Raw genomic sequence first — 19169 nt, 5'->3', positions numbered from 1 at the left:
ATGAAAGAGAAACATGAGGTCAGATATGAGCTGAAGATCACGTGTGTCAGAGTTTCACAGTCAATTATTCACTGGAGGATTTTTCTGCTTTTATTCAGCTTTGAAATGTGCAGCTCAACATTTCTCTGCCACAGTCCAAGGACTAAAGCAGAGAAGAAGAAAACAGACGTTACCATGAAGATCCTCAGTGTGGATCAGTAGAACATCAGCCTGATGGCTGCAGTTTAGAGTCACCACAACTTTACATCACATTCATCTCAGCACACAAAGAAAACATGATGTCTGACCCCAGATACTTCAGGATGCAGTCTGGACTCTCCAGAAAACCACTGAGATGTTTCACTCCTGAATCCTGCAGGTTGTTGTCACTCAGGTCCAGATGTTCCAGATGGGAGGGGTTGGACTTCAGAGCTGAGACCAGAGAATCACAGCTGATCTCTGACAAACTGCAGCTCATCAATCTGAATAAAGGATAAAAGATGTGTATAAAATCATTGATGATCCATCAGATGTGTTCAGGTTCTGAATGTGCAGATCAACATTACTTTGTCCTCATCAATCAGCTTTTCTCTAAAAGCAGCAGAGTGACGTTGTCCTTCTGTTATTGTGGATCATCATCATGTCAGCCTTCTACACACATCATCCACATGTCAGCACAACATCCATCCACCTATTCATGTCCACACATCAAGCTGTAATGCAGGCATGTGCAGAGGTGGGGGGTGGGGTGGGGTGGGGGCTCAAACACCTGCCCCTTTTGCCTTGATGCTCAAAGTGCCCTTTTGTCAAAGTTGTATTTTTTTAAATTCTATTTAATACCGTAAAACGGGGCTATAAGGGACAGCTGGGTAATAAGGGACATTTTTCCGGAAAATGCTTTAAATGTAATTCTGCGGTTTTTATGTTGAGCAGGATGCGGTTTTGTGTTGTTTTTTAAAAAAACAACACAAAACCGCATCCTGCTCAACATAAAAACCACAAAATTTAAAAGCAAGGACTCCAGGAAGAGTAGCCACAGTTAAACAGTCCAGTGTCTAATGGGGATCTAAATTCAATTTTAAAGTAACAGTTTGAAGGACTTGATGGTGGCCATATGAGGGTTTGAACTTCTGACCTTCCAATCAGCAGTCCACAGACTTAACCATTGTGCCACTGCTTCCATGTTATATTCTACATGAATATGGGTTCCTACAATTCAGCCGGAATTATCAGGTATGTTTCTGTACAGTGTTCCACATTCATGCTCCATGTGCCCCCTTTAAACTTTGAGCACCTGCCCCTCCAAAGGCCTCTGCACGGCCCTGCTGTAATGAGCAGCAAAAGTCAAAACAGTACTCTGGTTCACGTCACTTGACAAACAAAAATAGTCCTGCTTTATGAACAAAATGCAATAAGATTTGGTTTGCAAACACTTTAAACAAATAAGGTACTTTTTAACAGCAGTATTTCCTTTACACAGCAACAGTTAAAATATTTCTTTTAAACCTCAACTTAAACAATAATGTAGTCAAATTAGTGGTGGGACGACAATAAGACAGTTAATTAATTAGAGGCTTTGTGATTGTTTAATCTCCATTTATGGCATTTTTGTCAAATAACTATCTGACACAATAAGTAAAGTTAAAATTACATTTTACTAAATTTCAAATAAATTTTGGTTGACAATCGAATAGATGAATAGACCAATAGGTGAACTTAAAAAACAAAAATGTTTGTTTCATTTACATTTATCTACATTTTTCATCTGTCTGCTACATTCACAGATTACTGCAAACTCAAAGTGACATTAGAGCAATTACATTTAACATTAGAAGATTTTTTGTTCACTCAAGCACTTTCAGTGTCTTGAAAAGTGTTCTATTATGGGATGGCTACACTGTTTGCCGGTACCAGGACTGTCATAGCTAACGTTAGCTCTGGTGCTAACAGCAACATGTTTTACATTGAAGTGATCTGTCGACTTTAAGTGCTGCAGTGATCAGAAAACTAAAACTACGTTTTTATCCAAGCTGCCATCGGTAAGATTTTTAAAAGAACATTTTCCAGCCAACAAGCTCAATGAGGTCTGGTCTTCCATCACTGTTCACCAAACTTTCTTGTGGCTGATTCACTCTGCTTCCTGTGCATCTTGTTCACGACTGGAAAACAGACTTTAGGTTCATTAGGTTCAGTGTTTCTGGTGTGACAGAAATTATGGAACTCAGAAAGGTGGGATTAAATTAAATGCATTATTTTTTAATGTGTTATTTTTTCTGTAACTAATTAATCAAAGTTATTGCATTAAAATCCAAGTAAAATCAACATAACGCTACAGAACTCTACTCTCCACGCCACCGGTCTCCACACTGACAGTGACCCAAAAACGAAGGATTCACTTCATGAGATCAGCTCACACTAACATCAGCTTCAGCTTCTGACTGACACTAATCAAGTCAAAGTCCACCAAAGTTCCATATACAGTGCCTATCATAAGTATTCACTCCCTTTGATGTTTTACCCTTTTATTGCTTTCATAAATCAATCATGGTCAATAAAATTTAGCTTTTTTAACAAAAAAAATTATTGGAAAAAACTCTTTAATGTCAAAGTGAAAACAGATTTCTACAAAGTGATGTTAATGAAAGAAAATCATATAAATGAAAATAATTGTTTGCATAATTATTCACCCCCTTCAAGTCAGTATTTAGTAGATGAACCTTTGGCTGCAATCACAGCAGTGAGTCTGTGTGGATAGGTCTCAGTCAGTCTTGCACATCTGCCCACTGCAATTTTGCTCCATTCTTCTTTGCAAAACTGCTCAAGCTCTGTCAGGTTGCGCAGGTATCGGGCATGAACAGGCCTTTTCAAGTCCAGCCACAAATTCTCTATAGGATTGAGGTCTGGGCTTTGACTCGGCCACTCCAGAACATTTACCTGGTTCTTTTTAACCATTCCTGTGTAGCTTTTGCAGTATGTTTTGGATCATTGTCTTGCTGGAAAATAAATCTTCTCCCAAGACGTAGTTCTCTTGTAGACTGAAAAAGATTGTCCCCCAGGATTTCAGTGTATTTTGCAGCATTCATTCTGCCCTCTATCTTTACAGGCCTTCCAGGTCCAGTTGCTGAGAAACATCCCCACAGCATGATGCTGCCACCACCATGCTTCACAGTAGGGATGGTGTGTTTTTGGTGATGTGCAGTGTTTGGTTTCCGCCAAACATGACGTCTTGTCTGATGGCCAAAAAGCTCAATTTTGGTCTCATCAGACCAAAGAATCTTCTTCCACTTGACCATGGAGTCTTCCACATGCTTTTGGCAAACTCTAGTCAAGAGCTAATATGACTTTTCTTCAACAGTGGCTTTCTCATTGCCACTCTCCCATAAAGCTTTGACCGGTGAAGAACCCGGGCAGCAGTTGCTACATGCACAGTCTCTCCCATCTCAGCAGCTGAAGCTTGTAACTCCTTCAGAGTAGTTGTAGGGTCTTGGTGGCTTCTCTCACTAGTCTCCTACTTGCACGGTCACTCAGTATACGAGGGCGGCCTGATCTAGGCAGATTCACACAAGTGCCATATTCCTTCCATTTCTTGATAATTGATTTCACTGAAATCCGGGGGATGTTCAGTGCCTTGGAAATGTTTTTGTAACCATCCCCTGAATTGTACTTCTCAATAACCCTTTCCTTGAGTTGCTTAGAGTGTTCTTCTGTCTTCATGGTGTAATGGTAGCCAGGAATACTGATCAACCACTCTCTGGACCCTTCAGACAGGTGTTTTACAACTCAATCACTTGAAACACACCCACACCACTCAGGTGATTTTCATTTCACTAATTGTAAGACTATTGACAACAATTTGATGGACCTCTATTGAATTATACCATTAAATTAAAAAGAGGGTGAATAATTATGATAGGCACTAGAGTTGAATATATAGAAAAAGCATCAACAGACAGTGAACTGACCTGAGAGTCTCCAGTTTACAGTTTGGACTCTGCAGTCCATCAGAAAGATGCTTCACTCCTGAATCCTGCAAGTTGTTTCCATTCAGGTCCAGTTCTATCAGATAGGAGGGGTTGGACTTCAGAGCTGAGGCCACGACTTCACAGTGACTCTCTGAGAGTTCACAGCTATAAAGTCTGTTATGAGACATAAATGACAAAACATGTTATTATGAAAAACACTTTAGATTTCCTTCATGCATTTGAAGCAGAACATTTGGACACATCAGTGGTTCAGCTGATCTTCTCTGTGTTTGACATGAAACTGAATTCTCATCAGCCTCTCTCACACCTGCACACTTTGAATCTGGAATCATTTGATATAAATCTATAGAATGTAAATGTTGAATCTGCAGATGGAGGACAGAAGATGGAGTTCCATTCAGGCTTCCATACTGTCCACAGTCTGTCAGTGTGATCTGATCCCACATCTGACTCCACAAAGTTCTCAGGAGAACATCTAGATCAGGAGAACATTTTCTGTCCTGTTTTTACTGGATTCAGGATATTGTGACGGAGTTGAGCTCAGTGAACATTTGAAGTAGAAAGATGATGATGTCTCTGCTGTGGACCTGCTGCTGTCAGCTTCACCTCCATCACTCAACATTTACAGTCTGCTGTCAAACGCTACACAAACCAAACTGATCACTGGACAACATCACACCTGAACATCATGAATATGAACATCAGGAAACATTCTGATGTGATGACAGACCACTGAGTCAACTTTTGTCCTCAACGTTCTTTTATGAACTTCTGGAAAATTTGTTCAGCAAAATCACAAAGAGCAAACCATCCATCCATTCTCTATACACCGCTTTATCCTCACCAGGGTCATGGGGGGTGCTGGAGCCTATCCCAGCTGACTCGGGCGAAGGCAGGGGACACCCTGGACAGGTCACCAGTCTGTCACAGGGCTACATATACAGACACACAATCACTCTCACATTCACACCTACGGGCAATTTAGAGTAACCAAGTAACCTCAGCATATTTTTGGACTGTGGGAGGAAGCCGGAGTGCCCGGAGAAAACCCACGCATGCACAGGGAGAACATGCAAACTCCATGCAGAAAGATCCCAGGCCGAAAGTGCTAACGACTACGCCACTGTGCAGCCTGAAATAAACAGTAAAGACTATTACTCACATCTGTTATCTTACTGTCAGTATTATTTGTCATTAAGAGAGAGACAAATGTGAAGTAGTGAATTATGTTGATGTACATTTCTGACAATCAGAGATGTTAACTGAGTTGGAGATGTCTTATCCAGATGTGTTTTTACTTCAATAATGTTCTCAATGTCAAACAGTGTCATCTCTCTAAAACAAACCTCAGGCTGCCTGAGTGAGTTGAAAATCAAATACATACTAAAACATGTCACTCCAGAGGAACTTTCTGCTCATGGATTTCAGTCTGACAGGTTGGAAACAGGACATTCACACTCCTCCTCCAAGAACCACTTTCTTGTGTGCATCTAGTACATCCTCTCTGAAACACTTTTTCAAAAGTTCCAGTGGGACCATGAGCTCTACTGACTTCACCTTAATTGTAGCATCCAGCCTGAGCCTCCACCACCTCTAATACACCTGCTGCCTGCATCCAGCTGCTGCACAACAACTGCATCCTTTCATCATCATTTAGACCTCAAAGCAGTTGAGGCTGTTAGCAAAACAGCAGGATGACTTCGTTACTTCATCTGATGTAAGAAAACTGACCTGCACCACTACATGGACAGACTTCTCCTGTTGTAAAGTACGTTGTCTTCAGATTAGCAGAGCTCTGTATAGATCAGCTCATCCAAAGATGCTGTTGTGATGAACATTACTGATAGAGTTTGACATGAGTCAGTACGATGGAACGTCGACTTCATTTACATGAAGTTAACGTCAAACCCTCTTTAAATGTTCTTTCCGTATGGCCAGCTTCATCAATGACATCCATTCATTTATTTTATGTTACAGGACCTAAATATCAGAACCAAATCAAAAGTTGTCCAACTGAAAAAGCTGATGTCTTTAGCTCAGTGATCTCACCTCTAACCGCACATAAAGGATGAAGGAGAAAGTTTGTGTCAGTCGTGAGGTTACAGTCAGACTGTTGCAGTGATGTGACACACAACAGGTCCTGACAGCTGAGTACAGTTTTTTTACACACTCAATGACTTATATCAGACCAGTAGAAAGTATCTGCATGACACGTGGCACTGACTCTTGTCAGGGTCTTGACCTTATGAAAACCTCCTCCCTCCTAAGAAAGAGAAGCTCTTTGGATATGGATGATTACACAAGTCTCCCAAACTGCTGTGAAAAAGCTTCATTTATCAAAAAGTGAGTATTTTGAATCACTGTTCAGCAGATCAGCATGTTTCCTTCATCAGCCAAAGGAAGAAACTCAGAAAATAACTCAGACGGAAAAATTATTAGAATGAAGCAGAAAAACTTAACATTTTCACAGCATTTGAAAGAATTCAAGAACATCTGAGACGAACCACAGCTGATATGTGGTGTTTGAAATAAATAAATGAAACATTAAGAATAATGAGATGTTCGAGTGAGAAGATCTGAAGATCTGAAGAACTGAACTACTGATCTACACTGACTGATCATGTTCATCACATCTGGACTCACCGAAACTTTCTGCAGTTCCTCACAGCTGGAATCAGCCTCCGTTTTCCCTCCTTTGATGTTCTGTACTTGCTCAGGTACAACTCATCCAGAACCTCCTCTGACATCTGCAGCACGTAGGCCAGAGCTGTGCAGTGGATCTCAGAGAGTTCCTTCCTTGATGTGTTCTCTGACTTAAGGAACTCTTGGACCTCCTGATGTACTGAGAGATCCTTCATCTCCATCAGACAGTGGAAGATGTTGATGCTTCTGTCTGGAGACATTTCATCACTGTTCATCTTCTTCAGGTTGTTGATGACTCTCTGGATCATTCCTGGATGGTTCTCTGTCTGACCCAGCAGACCTCCTAAGAGTCTCTGGTTGGACTCCAGACAGAGGCCATGAAGGAAGCGAACAAACAGGTCCAGGTGACCATTTTTACTTCTCAGTGATTTCTCCATGACTCTGTTCAGGAACACATCCAGAGTGTCTCTGTTCTTGTCTTTCCAGTCTTTTCCCAGGAAGTCCTCCAGAACCTTGTCCTTCCTGTCGGTGTAACAGTGGAACATGTAGACTGCAGCCAGAAACTCCTGAACGCTCAGATGGACGAAACAGAACACCTTGTCCTGGTACAGTCCTCTCTCCTCTTTAAAGATCTGTGTGAACACTCCTGAGTACACTGAGGCTGCTCTCACATCGATGCCACACTCTGTCAGGTCGGACTCATAGAAGATCAGGTTTCCTTTCTGCAGCTGCTCAAAAGCCAGTTTTCCCAGAGACTCAATCATCCTCCTGCTGTCTGGACTCCAGTGTGGATCTGTCTCAGCTCCTCCATCATACTTGATCTTCTTGACTTTGGTCTGAACCACCAGGTGGTGGATGTACATCTCAGTCAGGGTTCTGGGCAGATCTCCTCCCTCTCTGGTTCTCAGCAGCTCCTCCAGAACTGTAGCAGTGATCCAGCAGAACACTGGGATGTGGCACATGATGTGGAGGCTTTGTGCTGCTTTAACGTGGGAGATGATGCTGCTGGCCTGTTCCTCATCTCTGGATCTCTTCCTGAAGTACTCCTCCTTCTGTGGGTCGGTGAACCCTCTGACCTCCGTCACCATGTCCACGCAGTCAGGAGGGATCTGATTGGCTGCTGCAGGTCGTGTGGTTATCCAGAGGCGAGCAGAGGGAAGCAGATTCCCCCTGATCAGGTTTGTCAGCAGCACATCCACTGAGGTGGACTCTCTAACATCAGTCAGGATCTCATTGTTGTGGAAGTCCAGAGGAAGGCGACACTCATCCAGACCGTCAAAGATCAACACAACCTGGAAGTCTTCAAACCTGTAGATTCCTGCTGCTTTGGTTTCACTGAAGAAGTGATGAACAAGTTCCACCAAGCTGAACTTTCTCTCTTTCACCACATTCAGCTCTCTGAAAGTCAATGGAAACATGAAGTGGATGTCCTGGTTGCTTTTGTCTTCAGCCCAGTCCAGAGTCAACTTCTGTGTTAACACTGTTTTCCCGATGCCAGCCACTCCCTGTGTCATCACTGTTCTGATTGGTCCATCTCTTCCAGGTGAGCCTCTAAAGATGTCTTCTGGTCTGATGCTTGTTTCTGCTCTGTCTGCTTTCCTGGATGCTGCTTCAATCTGTCTGACCTCATGTTCATCATTGACCTCTGCAGTCCCTCCCTCTGTGATGTACAGCTCTGTGTAGATCTCATTCAGGAGGGTCGACTGTCCTGCTTTAGCGATGCCCTCAAACACTCTCTGGAACTTCTTCAGACCACATTTAAGTTTACGTCTACAAACTGGAGCAGCAAGTTCTGAATGAAAAAACATGAGAACAATGAATAAATGACAGTAAATATTACAGCAGTTCATCCTCCTAAAGAATGATTCATGGAAGATATTCAGAGACTTCAGTAAATGTTCTGTTGATCAGCAGCTTCAGTCTTTACACAAATCCTCTTACTGCTCTGCAGACAGTCAGCCAGCTTCTCCTGCTTCATCCTCCTCAGGAACAACACTGTGATCTGCTGAAACATCTCTCTGCTGCTCCTCTGATCTTCATCATCACCCTCCAACTCCTCCTCATCCTCCCTCTGTCTCTCTGAGCATTCTGGGTAATCTGGACTTACAGCCTTCTGCATCTTCTTCAGCTCTTTCTTCACAAAAGTCACCATGTTGTCCTCCAGCAGCTGGAACAGAGAAATGTGTCAATGAGTCCATCAGAGTGAAATCATGGAGCCAAACATCAGATCCATGTTGGACACACTGACAGTCTACTGGTCTACAAAGAGCAGCATGGAGACACCTGAACACAACAGGTGGAGAAGAACTTGTTGTCCATGAACTCACCATGAATATGGAGTCCAGGTGATGCTGCTGGTCAGACTGAACTCTGAGAACCTCTGAGTTCTGCTGCTCCACTCTGTGGATCAACATCAACAAAATTGTTGGTACCCCTCAGTTAAAGAAGGAAAAACCCACAATTCTCACTGAAATCACTTGAAACTCACAAAAGTAACAATAAATAAAAATTTATTGAAAATTAAATAATCAAAAACAGCCATTACTTTTGAATTGTTGATTAACATAATTATTAAAAAAAAAAAAACTAATGAAACAGGCCTGGACAAAAATGATGGTACCTCTATAAAAGATTGAAAACTATTTGACCAGAGTGACATGATTAACTCAGGTGTGTCATTTAATTGACATCACAGGTGTTTCCAAACTCATAATCAGTCAGTCTGCCTATTTAAAGGGAGACAAGTAGTCACCCTGCTGTTTGGTGAAAAGGTGTGTACCACACTGAACATGGCCAACAGAAAGCGAAGGAGAGAATTGTCCCAGGACATCCGAAAAAAAATTATAGACAAACATCTTAAAGGTAAAGGCTATAAGACCATCTCTAAACAGCTTGAAGTTCCTGTGACAACAGTGGCTCATATTATTCAGAAGTTCAAGACCCACGGGACAGTAGCCAACCTCCCTGGACGTGGCCGCAAGAGGAAAATTGATGACAAATTGAAGAGACGGATCGTTGGAATTGTATCCAAAGAGCCCAGAGCAACCTCCAAAGAAATTAACCCGTTAAAGTACGCCGGCCCGCGGGCGGGCCGTTTTTTTATCGGTATACGCTTTTTTTAAAATAGAAGGACACTGCAAACACGATTATACAAACACTATACACACATAGAAAGCTGAGATTCTCATGAATCCGCCGGTATAGGGTTCTCTCCCCGGCCTGTCCAGCCTACGGTCCGTCCTCCGGAGCGGACCCTCCGCCCTGTCCAGTCCCCGTCCTGCCCTGTTCTCAGCTCAGTCCGGTCCAGTCCTCAGCTTCGCTCAGCTCAGTCTCAGTCCAGTCCTCAGCTTCGCTCAGCTCAGTCTCAGTCCAGTCCTTTCCTTCGCTCTGCTCAGCTCAGTCCAGTCCAGTCCTTTCCTTCGCTCTGCTCAGCTCAGTCCAGTCCAGTCCAGTCCTTTCCTTCGCTCTGCTCAGCTCAGTCCAGTCCAGGCCTTTCCTTCGCTCTGTTCAGCTCAGTCCAGGCCAGGCCTTTCCTTCGCTCTGCTCAGCTCAGTCCAGGCCAGGCCTTTCCTTCGCTCTGCTCAGCTCAGTCCAGGCCAGGCCTTTCCTTCGCTCTGCTCAGCTCAGTCCAGGCCAGGCCTTTCCTTCGCTCTGCTCAGCTCAGTCCAGGCCAGGCCTTTCCTTCGCTCTGCTCAGCTCAGCTCAGTCCAGGCCAGGCCTTTCCTTCGCTCTGTCCAGTCCAGGCCTGCCCTCAGTTCAGTTCAGTCCAGTCCTGCCCTGCCCTCAGCTCCGCTCAGTTCAGTCCGGTCTTAGCTCAGTCCCTCTCCCATTTCTCTCCCTCCCGTCCTTCCTGTTCCTCCCGTCCCTCCTGTCGTTTCGGTCCCTCCCGTCCCTCCCGTCCTTCCCTCCCTCCCATCCCTCCTGTCGTTTCAGTCCCTCCCGTCCTTCCCTCCTGTCTGTTCCCCTTGTTTTCTGCCCTTCCTGTCCTTTTGGTCCCTTCGGTTCCGTCTGGTCCCTGTGTCTGTATGCGTGTCTCTGTCTGCTCCTTGGTTGCCCCGGTTGGTTTGGTTGGGTCCATGGGGCGCCGGGAGGCGCCCGTTGAGGGGGGGGTACTGTCACAGTTCCGCTCCTCTGTCCTGTCTGTTTGGTTGTCTCCCATCCTCTCCTCTGCCCTGTCTGTCTGGTTGTCTCCCGTCCGCTCCTCTGTCCTGTCTGTTTGTCTGGTTGTCTCCCATCCGCTCCTCTGCCCTGTCTCTCCCCTACAGCTCGGTGCCTGAGTGGAGTCTAGCTCCTCAAGCTGACTCCACTCAGGTAATCAACTACCTGCACGGCTCCCGGACAGCTGACGATCATTCACTAACGACTCACCTCTGCAATAAAGACCGGCTCAGCCTTCCACTCCCTGCCAGAGCGTTAAACAAGAACCACGCAGTTCGGTTTGCTCTCTAGCCCCCTTCACGATCTGTTTTTGAGTTTCTGCCAACTTCTAACCTTGTTTTCTCCTGCCTCCCTCAGTTCAGCTGTCCGGGATCCCACGCCATTCTCCTTCCCCTCCGGCTCTCCCCGACAAACCTTCACCAGTTTCTCCTGCCTGGACCCCCGCTCCTGCCTGGACCCCCGCTCTTGCCTGGACCCCCGCTCTTGCCTGGACCCCCGCTCTTGCCTGGACCCCCGCTCCTGCCTGGACCCCCACTCTTGCCTGGACCCCCACTCTTGCCTGGACCCCCGTTCCTGCCTGGAACCCCCCGCTCCTACACCCTGGTTTTCCCCCACCTAGCCACCATTTTCACCCCCTACAATAAACCACTTGCATTCAGCCAGCCCTGGAAGTGTGGTTTTCTGCTCGGGTCCACCTGCTCAGTTCGTGACAGGAAAAACTGTACCGTAAAACGGGGCTATAAGGGACAGCTGGGTAATAAGGGACATTTTTCCGGAAAATGTTTTAAATGTAATTCTGTGGTTTCTATGTTGAGGAGGATGCGGTTTTGTTGTTTTTTAAACAAACAGAAACATGTACATATTGAAGTTTCACAGATTTTTTGGGAACACTTTATAATAACTATACACTATTAAGCATTAGTTAAGCATCGGTTAAGTATAATTTAAGCATTATTTAATCCTTAAATCCTCATGAACTCATCATCAATTCACCATTAGTAATACATTACAAAGCATTAGTAAAGACAGCTTTAAATGTTCAGCTAACACATTATTAAGCATTAGTTAAACATTAGTAAAGTGCTTAGTTCATCGTTAACTCATCATTTGTAACTAATTAGTTATACGTGCATAATTAATCATGAATTCATGATCTGTATGACATTTATTATGCATTACTAAGCACTTAATAAATCTGGTTAAAAATGTTTTGTTGCTCATTGATAACCTCAGTTGTTAATACTTTATAAAGGGTTAGCAACTGTGTTAGTATATGATTTACAAACACATATTCATACTCAATGAATAACTTATTAATGCGGTTACTACTCATTAGTTAAGTATATTCCGTGAGCCCATCTAAAGTGAGGACTATCTATGCTTTATAAAGCATTTATAAATGACACAGAAGCAAAGACATACAAAGTGTCAGTTTTATTGGTCCCAAACAATACAAGCTCTTTTAAAGACACACTTTGCAATCCTTAACATTTCAAGTAAACTGGTGAACTATCCCTTTAGGGCACACACACACCAGAGGTAAGTGGCTGCCTGATTCTGGGATTCCGCCAGTGCATTTCAATGGGAAACGAGTGCACTCCTCCTCCTGCAACTTTTACCTTTGGCAGGAGGAGGAGTGCACTCGTTTCCCATTGAAATGCACTGGCGGAGTCCCAGAATCAGGCAGCCACTTACCTCTGGTGTGTGTGTGCCCTGAAGAGATAGTTCACCAGTTTACTTGAAATGTTAAGGATTGCAAAGTGTGTATTTAAAAGAGCTTGTATTTTATTTTTCTATTTTATACGATCACAGACTGTTGTTATTTGAAGATGTTTGTCAAGTTTACTTGAAATCTTATAGATTGTATTTGTTTAAAGTGTGTATTTAAAAGAGCTTGTATTGTTTGGGACCAATAAAACTGACACTTTGTATATCTTTGCTTCTGTGTCCTTTATAAATGCTTTATAAAGCATAGATAGTCCTCACTTTAGATGGGCTCACGGGATATACTTAACTAATGAGTAGTAACCGCATTAATAAGTTATTCATTGAGGATGAATATGTGTTTGTAAATCATATACTAACACAGTTGCTAACCCTTTATAAAGTATTAACAACTGAGGTTATCAATGAGCAACAAAACATTTTTAACTGGATTTATTAAGTGCTTAGTAAAGCATAATAAATGCCATACAGATCATGAATTCATGATTAATTATGCACGTATAACTAATTAGTTACAAATGATGAGTTAACGATGAATTAAGCACTTTACTAATGTTTAACTAATGCTTAATAATGTGTTAGTTGAACATTTAAAGCTGTCTTTACTAATGCTTTGTAATGTATTACTAATGGTGAATTCATGATGAGTTCATGAGGATTTAAGGATTAACTAATGCTGAAATTATGCTTAACTGATGCTTAACTAATGCTTAATAGTGTATAGTTATTATAAAGTGTTACCGATTTATTAATGCACTAAATCAATCGTCTGATCAATTGATAGTAAAAATGTTTCTGATCTGTCACACTGCATGTGATGACATCAGCTCCTCGTGACCTCATTAACATGTGACTGGAGAGAGAACCAATCAGAGTGAGCTACACTCCAAACAACATGTTTCACTTTGACAAGAGAAAAGTCTTTAAGGACGACGACTGCAGCTGAAACATTAAAAGATTTCTGATCAAAATCGTACTTTAAAATAAAGCCATTAGCAAATCATGAATGCACCATTTTAGGATCTGAGTTCAACAACACGTCTCAGAGTTTAAACTGTGTGTCAGTGGTTTTACAGATTCCTGCTGCTGTTACAGTCACAGTTTGATGCTGTCTCATGATGGAGCTTCATCACTTGTTTTAAATCTTTTACACATTCAATGTTTAACTGAAGCTTCACTTCAACAATTACATCACAAATCAAATCAATCAAACAAATGTCCACCAGAAAAAATGGAAAAAGACATTTACCACAAACCCTACAGCCCTAATGAGGACTAATCAATAAGTTAATCAATCTTATCTCAGAGAAACTGCCCCAAAACTAATCAGATCAGAGTTGCTGACATGAAGCAGCATCATCCAGGACCGACTCCCCCACACTGGGTATGAATTAATGACCATAGAATCAGTTACTGGATGAAAACTCTTGTCCTGGAAATAACAGCAGGTTCCTGTTAGCAGCTAATGATGAGCTGCTAATCCTGCATCAGAACACACCAACATGTGCAGCAGCTGAGCTTCAACTTCCAGCCTCTGAGCTGCTGAACAGACGGCCTGGAACTGAGGCCTCCTCTGAAACACAACACCAGTTTACAGAGAAATAAAGTCCAAACTTCTTCCTTCTGGCTTTAAGTTCACTGACCACAACGTGAACACAACTTGTGTTCACGTTGTGTGTCTTTGTGAGAATGAACTATAGTGTCTTACTTCTGTCCAGCAGAGAGATGTCGTCTTTTAAAGTCAATGACACCACCCTTTGAGTGATCACTCTTCATAGACACACAGCTGGATTCTGGTCCTGGTTCTGGTCCTGGGTTCTGATGGATCCTGATAGACAGAGAGGAAAACCAGCAGCTCATAAGTGCAGGGAAAACAAACAAACAGAGTCTCCTTTTGTTCATGTTTTTTTTGTGTTCATGTTGTGTCTTTGTGAGGATGAACTATAGCATCTTACCTCTGTACATCAGAGGGTTGTTGTCCTTTAAAGTCAATGACACCACCCTTTGAGTGATCACTCTTCATAGACACACAACTGGGTTCTGGTTCTGGTCCTGGTCCTGGTCCTGGTTCTGGTCCTGGGTTCTGATGGATCCTGATGGACAGACATGAAAACCAGCAGCTCAGTAAGTGCAGCACAAACCAGCAGCTTGACAACAACCAACACAGCTGGAAGTTGAAGCAGCACCAACACCAAGTCATAAATCAGAGTCCAGACTAGCATCCTGCTGGAGCTGCTGTCAGGATGCAGCTTCATCATTAAATCTCTTTATTGGACTCCATCCAGAGTTCACACACAACTGTGAGGCTCAGCTGACTGTCATACCTTTCCATGTTGGTGAAAACCTGCAGCCACCTGAGGACACAAACACACAAAGTTCAGCCGTCAGTCTTCAGTCTCAGTCAAACACACAGCTGACTGGATCTGAACATTTCATTCTGTTTCTCAATCAACTCATCCCAGACCAGCGACCCACCAGCTGATTGTGGACGTCCACAGCAGCAGACAAACGGCAGCTTGTTGCCGACAAACACAAATCAAAGGTCCACTTACTCAACTTGTTGCAGTCCAACAGCTTTCTGCTCCTCTCCTGAGCTCCACCGTCGTCCTTCTTCAGCTCTGCAGGAACCAAACAGCTCAAAGCACAAACCAGTCTGAACCTGCACAGATCAGAGGTCAGCTCTTTATCCTTCTCATATCAGACACACAATCAACCCTCCCAGTCAGATCAGCTTTATTTCAATACAAGTACAGTCAGACTCAATAATCATCTTCATAATGAACCTGAAAGCTGAACTTAGAACTCGTTTCAAAGTCTCACTTTGAGTCTCTCACACCCAACTGGAAAACACAAAAACCAGTTGTGTTGGTTGTTGTAGTCTGAGTTTTTATCTGAGTTCTCAGAGTTCTCAGCTGATTGACTTCAGATAAAGTCCTGACTTTAACATCCATGTAGACTCTGAGAATGAAGCCTCAACTCTGCATTCAGTTCACTGTTAGACTCTAAATCTAATCTTTTAATCACAGCCTCCATCTTGTTCTGACATCCAAACTCAACATCTCATCGTTTTCCCCCAAAACCCTCTTTTGTCTCATCGTATTTTTATTAAGGTCTGAATTTACAGTGATGGACTTCTGGGTCCAAACAGAATCAGAATACTAGAAGTTTGTCAGTGAAAAGAAAACTTGGAATTGAAATATGTCTCATAAAACAACTTGTGTTGGCAGTGAAAGAAAAATGTTTGTGAGAAAAGTTCAACTGAAAGATAAAACACAGATATTCACAATTATTTCTGTTTTTTTATTCTGATGATTTTCAATGAGAGTTTTCTGATTTATTTCTTCAAATTGTGTTTTATTGTTGTTTTATCTTGATGCCAGTGTTGTCTGTTATCAGTTGTGTTTTCTTTTTCAATATTAAATTTGATCTGAAACAACAAACTATAATGTCTCTGTTGTGGCTGCAGACTACAGAACATTTGGTAAGAAGTTTCATTACAGTAAAAGTGTTTATCTGATCATGCAGAAACTACATTTAAGGAAATATTCCATTAATATTTACTTCAGAATCAGTTTCTCTGTATAAATTCACCTCATTATGTAAAGTGTGAACATAAAACTGAATCAAATGTCTGTAAATAAAACTGAATGAATGTTGCTGGTGGAGGTAGAAAGTCTGAAGAACTGTGAGCTGACAGGTTGCTTTGCATTAGAACAAAACTCGCACATCATCAGAACTGCTCACATCTTTGGATTTACGTTACAGATGGAACATCCCAGCTGGCAGGAAACGTTCTGACAAGTTCTAGGAATATTTAGAGGAAATGTTTTAGTCAAAAAGAACAAGACAAGAAAACACAAACCTGTCACCAACAAAATAAATGTTAAATCCAAAATCAACATGAATGACGTCTGTACATTCTGCTCACATTCAACCACGTTGTGACTCCAACTAAAAGTCAAACTCTAAACTCATCATGAACACAGTTGTGCTCCTCTGACAGACCATAAAACACAGAGGAAGTTCTAATAAACAGTGGACAGGTGATGCAGCTGTGACACAGCTCATATTTAACTGATGTGGATTTAAACTGACAGCATGAGATGAAGATGCATCTCCTCCTCTCTGCTGGGAGGAACTAAGACACCAGGAAAGGAAGCCAGGATGTGCAGTTAGAGAAATGAGAGAAGAGGCAGGCGTCATGGAATTATTGTGTTTAACTCCAAAACACTGACAAGTATTATTTACACACTGAACTAAGAGGAAAACATGAACAGAAAATGGACACTACTTCTTCCAGTAAATGTCCTTAACTTTGTACTTTCCAAAAACTACATTACTGAGATGAATCCAGGCTTTCATCCATCGACTGTCCTCTCCAAATGTGTTTTATGTGTAAACTTAGACTGTTGGTCCAGCAGCCTTGTAGAGCTTCATAATATTAATAAAACAGTCATCTTCTGTCTCGTTCTCGGCTCTCTACAAGTGCTTCTCTGATGTAAAAGAGAAGAAATCCAGTCCTATTTATCTATTTTTACATTATTGGCTGCAGTTATTAAATCTTCAAAGGATTTTTTTCTTTATGCTAGACCATTAATGTAATAACATTACATTTTTGGCAAAATATTATTACTTTATTTGTTCAAAAACTTTATTACATTATTGGGAAATGATTACTTTATTGGATTTATTTACCTTCGATGTGGCCAAAATTATGATGTCATTGGAAGACATTACATTATTGGCTGTTATTACATCATTAGTTGCTACATGGTGACATTGTTGAAGACGTTCTAGGTGAACTTTTAGGTCTGACACTGAACCCTCACTGCCTGCAGGAAGTGGAAACTCTGGAAGCATCACATGATCCTGACAGACTCTCATGATGCTTCCATAAGTCAGCTCAGTCCTCAGCTCTGGAAAATACCTGAGTACTAACTAGATAAGTAACTAAGTAACTGATACATTACAACAACATTTATACAAAACTTCTGACTATAAATAGAAACAGATCAAATGTTTGTCCTAAACTCCACAGTAGCTCCACTGAGCTCCACCTCCACCACATACAGCAGAGAAATTCTACTTCCACATGAATGTATCAGCAATAATCATCCATTAATATCATGTGGAGAGTTTAACCCTCACAGTGACCGTCCTGTTTCTGTGTGAAAGCAGCAAACACCTCCAACAATCACACATTCACCATCACTGCAGCTAAACCAAACACGTCACTGAGAACTTGATGAAAACAATCAGAGGTTCACTTACTGAGCTCTCAGCCACCAGTCCACTCTTTTCTGTCCACAGCAGGTTTGGACTCGTCTCCCAGTAAAACGTCCATTAAGTGAAGTGAAGCGACGCTGCTTACTGTCTGTTATCAAAGTGTTCAGAGCGCTGCCACACCTTCATCCCTTCACTGTTAAAGTATGCATTCTGACTGGTTGGACGTGTTTCAGGAGCTGCTTCTCAGGATCTGGTGTTTTTCTGAGCACAAACTTCCTCATGGCTCCCAGAAACACATTCATTTATTCTCACCCTGACTTCACCTTCTGCTGTGTCAAAATACAAAAAACTCAAACATAAACACAGTCTGTAATATCTGATGAAATCCTCTCCATTCCTCTTTGTTGTTCCAACACACAGCATCTCTACAACAGAACAGATGTCATGAAACAAGAAAATATTTTGAAATGAGAATGTGCAGATAGAATCCATCCATCCATCCTCTATACACCGCTTTATCCTTACTAGGGTCATGGGGGGTGCTGGAGTCTATCCCAGCTGACTCGGGTGAAGGCAGGGGACACCCTGGACAGGTCACCAGTCTGTCACAGGGCTACACATACAGACAAACAATCACACTCACATTCACACCTACGGGCAATTTAGAGTAGTCAATTAACCTCAGCATATTTTTGGACTGTGGGAGGAAGCCGGAGTATCCGGAGAAAACCCACGCATGCACAGGGAGAACATGCAAACTCCATGCAGAAAGATCCCAGGCCCACCCCGGGATTTGAACCAGGGATCTTCTTGCTGCAAGGCAAAAGTGCTAACCACTACGCCGCAGATAGAATCACAGACTGGAAATCACAAAGGAAATAAAAGAGAAAAGAAGCAACATTCAGGTAGACTGATGACCAACATGAAGAAGAAAAGAGTGTTCAGGAAAACTACAATAAAACTAACAAAACTAAACCATGAATAGTGTCCAAAATTTGGACACTATTCATGGTTTGCACATAGTATCCAAAACTCTTGCACTCTTTTTGCAAAACTGTGAACATGTTTTTTGCTCATTTGAACACACTTTTCACTCATAGCACACATTTTTCAGAGAGTGAACACCAGGAAGCAGAACTGGGACACTGTTCCAACACTGCTGTCACATTTACAGTTTTACTCATTTGCTCAGACACATTCCTGGAAAGCTGCTCTCCTTTTCCCTAAACTGTGAACACAAAACCCAGTTTTCAAGCTACATTCACAAAACCTCTGACTCTTCTTGCAGAACCACACTTTCACCTCAAAACAGTTCAATCTGTGCTCAAAACTGAACTTTTCTGTCAAATCATGCCTCAAATCAATCTAAATTAAATACTGAGCAGTCACTAAACACTACATAGAAAAAATGAAAACACAATGCTCAGGACATGAAGCGGAAGAAATAAATGGTTA

At 42.3% G+C, this 19169-nt stretch overlaps 1 protein-coding gene across 1 annotated transcript in view; it reads right to left on the bottom strand.

Moving 5' to 3' along the window:
* LOC127532503 (NACHT, LRR and PYD domains-containing protein 3-like) overlaps nucleotides 1-17861 on the bottom strand; it is a 208976-nt gene extending 191115 nt beyond the window's left edge. Inside the window, exons 1-2 of the mRNA XM_051944252.1 lie at nucleotides 17760-17861; nucleotides 14813-14842 (exon numbers count right to left, since the gene is read on the bottom strand). Coding sequence (XP_051800212.1) covers nucleotides 14813-14820 — 8 coding nt within the window. The 5' untranslated portion in view covers nucleotides 14821-14842; nucleotides 17760-17861. The remainder of the gene's footprint in view (nucleotides 1-14812; nucleotides 14843-17759) is intronic.
* Nucleotides 17862-19169: the final 1308 nt, after the last annotated feature.

The sequence above is a fragment of the Acanthochromis polyacanthus genome, chromosome 23, assembly GCF_021347895.1.
Source record: "Acanthochromis polyacanthus isolate Apoly-LR-REF ecotype Palm Island chromosome 23, KAUST_Apoly_ChrSc, whole genome shotgun sequence".
NCBI lineage: Eukaryota > Metazoa > Chordata > Actinopteri > Pomacentridae > Acanthochromis > Acanthochromis polyacanthus.
The sequence above is the reverse complement of the archived record's forward strand: the minus strand, read 5'-3'. Positions and strand labels throughout refer to the sequence as shown.